At 42.5% G+C, this 9,497-nt stretch overlaps 1 protein-coding gene across 1 annotated transcript in view; it reads left to right on the forward strand.

The window, feature by feature from the left end:
- Positions 1–8,067, forward strand: part of LOC117679099 (oncostatin-M-specific receptor subunit beta-like) — an 11,609-nt gene extending 3,542 nt beyond the window's left edge. Inside the window, exons 3-6 of the mRNA XM_087888227.1 lie at positions 378–550; positions 3,077–3,236; positions 4,306–4,578; positions 7,336–8,067. Coding sequence (XP_087744353.1) covers positions 378–550; positions 3,077–3,236; positions 4,306–4,578; positions 7,336–7,550 — 821 coding nt within the window. The 3' untranslated portion in view covers positions 7,551–8,067. The remainder of the gene's footprint in view (positions 1–377; positions 551–3,076; positions 3,237–4,305; positions 4,579–7,335) is intronic.
- Positions 8,068–9,497: the final 1,430 nt, after the last annotated feature.

Genomic DNA, 9,497 nt, shown 5'->3' on the forward strand with positions numbered 1-9,497 from the left:
ACAGGATCAATGCTTCGTTCCAAAAAGATGTATTTTATGTTTATGTTTTAAAAAAATTAAAAAAAAACTTTTTTTAAAAAAAAATGGCACAGATGGGAAATGAGCAAGCTGAGATTCTATTACAGCTAGGTGAAGTAAAACAGTCTTGGGGTGTGTGTGTCCTTTTTCTTATTTTTCAGAATAGATTATAGATTTGGGGGAAATTTATGGATTATTATTTTTCTCTTCTCTTCTCTTCTCTTCTCTTCTCTTCTCTTCTCTTCTCTCCTCTCCTCTCCTCTCCTCTCCTCTCCTCTCCTCTCCTCTCCTCTCCTCTCCTCTCCTCTCCTCTCCTCTCCTCTCCTCTCCTCTTTCCCAATATTATTTCCTGCCCCCAGGCAACCAGGTGTTTGAACCAACAAACCTCAGGATTTACTCAAATGATACTCTTCAGCAGCTGCTACTGGAATGGGATGTTAGTGATGACTCTGAAGCTTACAATTCCCAAATTGACATTATTTTTAACATCCAAGTTCGTTTAAGAGAAGAAAATGAAAGAATTATTTTAAATGTAAGTATGATTCTAAAAACAGGACTCAGGAATTTATATCATCATCTCCTTGAATCCAAATCTTGGGTAGAAATAAATTTTAAAACTCCAGCTAAATCCAAATTAGATGCATAGATGTCAAAAGTGGGGATTATTTATCTGCTTCTTAAGATAAGATAAGATAAGATAAGATAAGATAAGATAAGATAAGATAAGATAAGATAAGATAAGATACGATAGGATAGGATAGGATAGGATAGGATAGGATAGGATAGGATAGGATAGGATAGGATAGGATAGGATAGGATAGGATAGGATAGGATCATTTCCTTCTTTCCTTTTTTTTTTTTAGTAAACAGCAAATTCTAGAAGTTCAAACAAGGTAAAATAAAAATGCGCTGTTCTGTCTATATCATGAGACAGCATTTTTATGTGTTCCTGTTCCTCTATTGCTGTGTTTCCTAATGCATAAATAGCACTACACATAGTCCTCATCTCATCTTGTTTAGCAACCTTTTGCAGCTCTAATGTATAATGTGTGATTGGAAAAGTAGGAGTAAATTCATTTATTTTGAGAGTACTGGAATCTTAAAGGTTAGGAAAAGATCATGCGATTGCATCATTGTTACACTGTTGTGGCAAGAATGAGATAATATCAAGAGTATGTGAATTACGTTAGCTTTGCAAGATGGTCATTTTACAACTTCATGACATACAACTGTAATGAGGAGGCTCCAAGGACTATTTGTACTTAACTTTATAGGAGAAAAAGCAGAGTGCTCTGTTACCGTTGAGTGATAAAGTCTTCTAATAGTTTCAAGGGAAATATCTTGGGAGTTGGGAAAAAATTGCATCTGATTGTAAAGCAGCAAAGGTGGTTAAGGATTGGATAGATTGGTTAAGTACAAATATACTTATATTTATATCTGTCAACAAAGCTGCATGTGAGGCTTTGTTGCAACAGCCAAAACCTGGTTTTAGATGTCAGTTATATTTCAAGCAATAACACTGTTGTCAAAGGAGTCCAAGGCATTTCTCTGCTACATACTTTGTAGTCAATATTTAATCAAAATGGCTCAGAATTTTCCTATCTTCTATCAGTCATCTCTTTTTCTCTGTCTCTGTCTCTGTCTCTCTCTCTGTGTCTCTCTGTCTCTATCTCTCTCTCTCTCTCTGTCTGTCTCTCTCTCTCTGTCTCCTCTGTCTCTGTCTCTCTCTGTGTGTCTCTGTCTCTCTCTGTCTCTGTCTCTCTCTCTCTGTGTGTGTGTGTTTCTCTCTCTCAGTCTCTGTGTGTTTCTCTCTCTCAGTCTCTCTCTCTGTCTGTCTCTCTGTCTCTCTCTATCTCTTTCCCCCACCCACCCAATATTTATCTGCCATTCTAGCCAATGTCAGTGGGCATTCCAGTGCATAAAATGTGACCTCAGGAATCCAAGGTTACAATCATATTATTTATTAAATTTATTTCCCACTCATCTCGCATTGAAATGACTCTGGACAGATTACAGCATTAATGCATTAAAATCCTAATTGGATAAATATTTCTAAAATAGTAAAAATGGAAATCATAAGCAAAATAAAATCATGGATTAAAAGACGGGGACGGGGGGGAAACAGGATGTGGGGTGGAGGTGGGACTGCCTCTTAATTCATCAGTGTGAAGTTCCCCTGTTGGGGCTCAAAGGGTGAGCCATTTGGTAGAGGCAGGTCTTCAAGGTTCTTGTGGAAGGTCAGAAGGGTGGGAGCCAATCTCACCTCAGGAGGTAAGATGATCCAAAGGGCAGGAACCATGTCAGAAAAGGCCCTTCTCTTGGACCCCGCAAGCTGGAATTTCCTGACTGATGGGAAATCTGACTGATGGGACCTGCAGCATGCCTTTTCTGAAGGTGCGGGGGAGGCGGGCCAATCCCAGTGGGGCAAGTAACATGGACCCATGCAATGCAGTGCTTTAAAGATCATAGCCAACACTTTAAATTGCACCTGGAAGCAGGCCAGCAGCCATTGCAGCTCACACAGCAGTGGTGTAATATGAGCCCAAGTATTGCCCGTGCTGCCACAGTTTGCACCAGTTGAAGCTTCTGAATGCTCTTCAAGGGTAGCCCATGTAGAGCTCATTGGAATAGTCCAGACATGAGATGACCAGGGCTTGAATGACTGAGCCCAAGGAGTCCTAATTCAACAATGGTTGCAATTAGCGTACCACCTGAAGTTGTCTAAAGAGTTCACCAAGCCACCATTGCCACCTGCTCTTCAAGCAAGAGTCACAAGTCCAACAGAACCCTCAAGTTGTGAACTAGGTCTGTCTGGGGTAGAGCAAACCATCCAAAACTAAGTTGGTTGAAGTCCCGGATCTTGGAGCGGTCATACTGAGACCAACCTGTGAGTCCTCTCACAGGTAGAGGTTAAGCTGATTCTGTTTGGAGAAGGTAACTTGACAAGTAACCAGACCTAGCTTTCTGACAGAAAGAGTGAAATCAAAAGACCCAAAGTCTTTTGCCTCCTTGGTTTGGGTTCCTTTTTTAATTCGCTTTTCTTATGTTGCATTTTTAGGTGAATTACACAACAGTTCTCAATAAATTAAGACAACTTCACCAATGGGGTTTTATCTCTGAGGTACCCTTGCAGTGTGCAACGCATGAAGCCAGAATAAGGAGCAAAGTGGTGTCTTCTGAAATTTGGAGTAACTGGAGTTACTGGGTAGCAGCAGAAGGTAAAGTCCAATTACCAGTGAAAAGCATGATGGGCTGCATTGTGCAGTTTCTCCAAACTTTCCATTGCTCGGCCACATGGAAGAATTCCACAAACGTCTGTCTTTACCTGAAATGCTTGGCTTTCCTTTCCTCTCTAGCCCTAGCCTTCCTTCCCAAGGCATTAGCATAGACTGCTAAACCTGGGGGGTGGGGGGAGACAGTAAGGAAGCTAACAAGGAAAGGAAAGCCAAGAAGATTTTGTCTCCTTGCAAGTGCTAGCCTTCCCTCCCCCTTACCCAATGTCAACTTGCAAAGCATTTCTAGTCTGCTCTTGAGTTGTCATGGGCAGAAAGTGTGGAGATCTGTCGGAGCAGTTCAGCAGCCATGTTCACAAGCACATTCCACCCATACTTCCTTCAAGGTTGGATCTCAGATTACCAGAGCCAGTTTGTGAGGCGTGTTTTCTACAGCCCTCAAAAGTGCCTCGTTGGAGAATGTGATTTATGACATAGCCTGAGAGGAGGGGGGAAACAGGGTCATAGTTGAGCCGTAAATTACATGCAGCAAAGTTGACTACACTTGGGTAGATGCCGACATGTTGCTCCTAATAAATAATTGGATTTCTTCTGAAACTTGGCTTGAGGCTCATGAGTTAATTAAGGCATTCAGTGGAGCCCTGACACCCAGCTTTAATAGAGTATGCTAATGCTGCACTTAATGACACATGCATTCATTTAACGAACACATTGGGGTGAGTGAGCAGGGATAGGGACTTGTTAAGAGAGGTGGTTCACTTAACGTCTTCCTGACTTTCAATTGTAATGGGCAGGCTCCATTATGGTCAGCTATTAGATTTTGTAGCCTAGTTGTGATGTCTGAGGTCTATACAAAACTCCCATCCATCTGTTAGAATTAGGGATCAAAACTGTACATGAGGACTACTCATAGTACGAATGTTCAGTAACATCTAACCATTGGTCAAATGGAAGGTGGGATTTCCCCCCCATTTTTCTGATGTGAAGGCCTCTCTGTACAATAAAATGCTTAAATGAAGAAAATTAAATCTTTTTTCTCTGTTGTTTTCTGCAGGCCCAGATGCTCTCAGTGATGAAACAAATCACTTCTTCCCTAAAAACAAAGTATTTGAGCGTGGTTCCAAAATCACATTTTGCTGCATTGCGAAGAAAAATAAATCTGTATCTATTTTTATAATTCACAATACCCTAAAATTTCCAGAGAGAGATCGGCAACGAGCATTGTTAACTCTAACACCTGAATCTTCATTTCCTAGTCGCTTTCAGTTCGGTTGCTTTTTTTCCGACTCTGGTAATCATCTGACGATAACTCATCTCTACCTCAACAGTAAGCAGAAAATTTTGAATCTTATTGCTTGTCACAATGGGCACTCTGGGTTGTACTAAATGGCCTGGACTTCAGTTAACAGTAATCCCAGCCAACATGGCCAGTAATCAGAGATTATGGGAGTTACGATCTAGTAACATTAGGAGGATCCCACATTGCTCTCCTCTGGTGGAGAGAACAGAATTATTTTAACTAGAACCGCTTTGAATTTTAATCTTAAAATCTGTCTTTGTGTTTATGCTGAATTTTCTGCAATACTGAAAGAATTCATGCCCTAAAATGTTGGTGGACTAAAGACCATGGATCGCTTTAGAATACACAAAAGTGTTGTTGTTTTTTCACTTGCCAAAAGGGAGTGGATCAGTAATTTCCTGTGGCTGCTTTTGGTAGCAAATGTAATCTAGTTGTTTCCAGCTGTTTGATAATCATGAGATCATCTGCTGCCAATAGCAGATTGGAAGAAAGTTGATAGTGTATAAAAGCATTGTGATTTGCAAGTGCATGTGACTGGCAGAAGAAATCACTATTCATTTATGAGTGGATCTGGTCACTTTCCTTCAAAATGTGGTAGCACGATGCATGTTGCTGTGAATTCCTGATGAAAAGGCAAAATATAAATTTAATAAAAATAAAGGAAATATTGGGTGAGCCAATATCCCTTTTAGAATAAAGCAGGGACAGCCAAACTCCAGAGCTCCATAATTTTTATGGGAAGATGGTCATTGGAAACATCCTTGAATAAAAGTGACAGGATATCCCAAGATGGAGAGGGATTCAGTATCTGTTCCAGTGGTGGGTTCCAACCGGTGTTACCACCGGTTCTTTTCGCGCAGGTGCTTTGCACGCGATCGCCACGCGCAAGCAAATTAGGTTTCTATCCAGCTGAGGTGCGGCAATCCACTCTGCCACCCTATCAGCTGGGTTAAAAATCGAGAAATAAAAGTAGGAATAATGCAGGCGTGAGCGGGAGGGCCCAGCTCTGTCACAGAGAACGCGCCAAACTTGCGCTCCATGCGAGCACATTAAGTTTCTGCCCAGCTGAGGTGTGGCAATCCACTCTGAGAATCTAGGAATCTAAGAATAATGCGGAGGTGGGCGGGAGGGCCCAGCTCTTAGTCAAAGAGAACCGGTTCAGTGACGTCACATCATCACCATTACCGGTTCGCCCGAACAGTATAAGCATACCTTACTAGCAGGTGAAATGAGTGCAATAGTGCAATAGTTTGAACATTCTTTGGCATTGCCTTTCTTTGGAATTGGAATGTAAACTGACCTTTTCCAATCCTGTGGCTGCTGTTGAGTTTGCCAAATTTACTGGCAAATTGAGTGTAGCACTTTTACTGCATCTTCTTTTAAGATTTTGAATAGCTCAGCTGGAATACTGTCTCCTCCACTAGCTTTGTTGTTGCTCAGATTTCCTAAGGCCCATTTGACTTCACGTTCTGGGATGTCTGGCTCAAGGTCAGTGACCACCTCATGGTGGTTATCAGGGATGTTAAGCTCGTTCTTGTATAGTTCTTCTGTGTAATTTTGTCACCTCTTCTTAATCTCTTCTGCCTCTGTTAGGTCCCTGCCATTTTGGTCCTTTATCATGCCCATCTTTGCATGAAACATTCCCTTCATATCTCCAATTTTCTTGAAGAGATCTCTGGTCCTCCCTATTCTATTGTTTTCTTCTATTTCTTTGCACTGTTCATTTAAGAAGGTATTCTTATCTCTTCTAGCTATTCTCTGGAATTCTACATTCAACTGGATGTATCTTTCTCTTTTTCCCTTGCCTTTCACTTCCCTTCTTTCCTCAGCTATTTGCAAAGCTTTCTCAGACAACCATTTTGCTTTCTTGCCTTTCTTTTTCTTTCGTATGCTTTTAGTTGCTACCTCTTGTACAATGTTGTGAACCTCCGTCCTTGGTTCTTCAGGCACTCTGTCTATCAGATCTAATTCCTTAAATCTATTTGTCACCTCTACTATATATTCATCAGGGATATGATTTAGTTCATACTTGAGTGGCCTAGTGTTTTTCCCTACTTTCTTCAATTTAAGTCTAAATTTTGCAACGAGAAGCTCATGATCTGAGCCACAGTCAGATCCTGGTCTTATTTTTACTGACTGTATAGAGCTTCTCCATCTTTGGCTGCAGAGCACATAGTCAATCTGATTTCTATGTTGACCGACTGGTGATGTTCATGTGTAGAGTCGTCTCTTGGGTTGCTGGAAAAGAGTGTTTGCTATGACCATCGTATTCTCTTGACAGAATTCTGTCAGCCTGTGCTCTGCTTCATTTTGTATTCCAAGGCCAAACTTGCCTGTTATTCCGGTTATCTTTTGGCTTCCTATTTTAGCATTCCAATCCCCCATGATGATAAGGACATTATTTTTTGATGTTAATTCTATAAGGTGCTGTAGGGTTTCATAGAATTGGTTAATTTCATCCTCTTCAGCACCAGTGGTTGGGGCATAGACGTGGATTACTGTGATATTGAATGGTTTGCCTGAGATTCAAACTGAGATCATTCTGTCATTTTGGGGATTGTATCCTAGTATTACTTTTCCTACTCTTTTATTGATTATGAAGGCTACTCCGTATCTTCTGAGGGATTCTTGCCCGCGGTAGTATACCTGATGGTCATCTGAATTAAATTCACCCATTCGTGTGCATTTTAGTTCGCTGATTCCTAAGATGTCGATGTTCAGTTTTGTCATCTGTTTTGTTTGACCGTGTCTAGCTTGCCTTGATTCATGGATTTTACATTCCAGGTTCCTATGGAGAAAAAAACTTTACAGCATCGGACTTTCCTTTAACCACCGGATCAACAGCTGAGCGTCCTTTCAGCTTTCACCCGGTCGCTTCACTCTTTCTGGCGCTACTAGTACTAGCCCTCTGTCAGCCCCAACGCACAGCCGCCTGTCAGGGCTGCCATTCTGGTGGGTGCGGAGGTTCTGGCGATGCAGCGGCTCCCATGGCACCCTAGCTCCTCAGCTTACCTCCTGGCCACCAAGCAACCTGAAGATCCCTCTCCCAGCTTCTGCTCTCACCACTCATCAGCTGCAGGCACCGCTTGAGGATGTGGTCGTCACCATGGCAACCTCCTCTGGATGTTTAAAGCACTCAGACTGGCAGCAAGTATTTCTGAATGGACTTGCAGTGAGTGCAGCTGGGAGCTGCTGACTGAGCAGCTGTTGAGGGCAGCTGAGAGTTACAGAGAAGTTTGGAAACAGCTGTAATGATGACTAAACTGGAGAGTCTTGGAAATGGCTGGAATCCTGACCAATCTGGAGGAGTGGCCAGCTGGCTGGGAGCATGCAGGAGTAATGCCTAATTGTGCTATCTAATGGAACAATGATTAATGAGTAGGGACGAGCTGGGTTAAGGTTCACCTGGGTGATAAATCTTTATATGGTGGTGGGGAGCACAAAGCATTAGCTCCAACAAAATCTCCCTGTATTACTTTATGGATGTTAGTTCGTGCCAGTAAAGGATTCAAACCATCATTTGTGTGTGGCATTTTCTTTATACACCGGAACCTGACACCCTCTGCAATTCCCCAGTAGCATATTGGACGCCTTCCGACCTGAGGGGCTCATCTTCCGGTGTCATATCTTTTTTCCTTTTGGTACTGTCCATGGGGTTTTCATGGCAAAGATACTGGAGTGGGTTGCCAGTTCCTTCTCCAGTGGATCACGTTTTGTCAGAACTCTCTGCTATGACCTGTCTGTCTTGGGTGTCCCTGCATGGCATAGCTCATAGCTTCCTTGAGCTACGCGAGCCCCTTTGCCACAACAAGGCAGTAATCCATGAAGGGTCATCAGTCATCATAAGATGGAGCCATTCAGAGAAAACCAAGTGCAGAATATATGGGATCTACGGTAATTCAAAATCAGAATTTACTTTGGTTTCTCCACGCAGAGAAACTCTCTAGAGCGTTGCAACTCTCTAGATCTGTATTTCTCAATGTTTGCAACTTTAAGAGATGGATTTTAACTCCCAGAATTCCCTAGCCAGAAGACCACAAAACTTAAAGTTGCTGGGGTTGAAAAACACTGCTTTAGACCAGGAGTCCTCAAACTTTATAAACAGGGGGCCAATTCACGGTCTCTCAGACTGTTGGGGGGCCGGACCGGCTGGGTTGGTGTGGCTAGGTGGCAGTGATGGGTTGGTCTCGGTTCGCACTGGTTCGCAAGAACCGGTAGTAAAAATTTGTAGTAGTTCGGAGAACCGGTAATAACATTGGCTGGCCACGCCCCCGAACTGGTTCCCGGCTGGTCGACGCTTGCTTACCCTGCCCACCTCATTGGAGGCTTTTTTTTTTTTTTTTACTTTTAAAAGCATTTTTTCTACAACCTCTTCGGCCCAAAAAATGCTGGATCGTCAGGCTTTTAAAAGCATTTTTTTCTGCAATCTCTTCGGCTGAAGAGATTGTAGGAAAAAAAATGCCTTAAAAAAAGCCTCTGGTGATCCCAACTGAGTTGCCTGATCGTCAGAGGCTACAGTACCAGTATATAGATTGAGAATTCTTCCCCATAATGCACATTACCTTAAGAAATACAATCGTTTTTAGGCATCAGCAGCAACATCTCTTTCAAAGACATTATGAAATGTCTTTCATAATATTTATATAAGTAGTGAAATCCAAATTTTTTTACTGCCGGTTCTGTGGTCGTGGCTTGGTGGGCATGGTGTGGCTCGGTGGGCTGGCTCGGTGGGCGTGGCAGGGGAAGGATACTGCAAAATCCCCATTCCCTCCCTACTCCTGGGGGAAGAATATTGCAAAATCTCCATTCCCACCCCACTTTGGGGCCAGCTAGAGGTAGTATTTGCCGGTTCTCCGAACTACTCAAAATTTACGCTACTGGTTCTCCAGAAGCTGTCAGAACCTGCTGGATTTCACCCCTGATTTATATTTCTTTCACACAACTTT

The sequence above is a fragment of the Pantherophis guttatus genome, chromosome 2 (genome assembly GCF_059756535.1).
Source record: "Pantherophis guttatus breed Tessera chromosome 2, ASM5975653v1, whole genome shotgun sequence".
NCBI lineage: Eukaryota > Metazoa > Chordata > Lepidosauria > Squamata > Colubridae > Pantherophis > Pantherophis guttatus.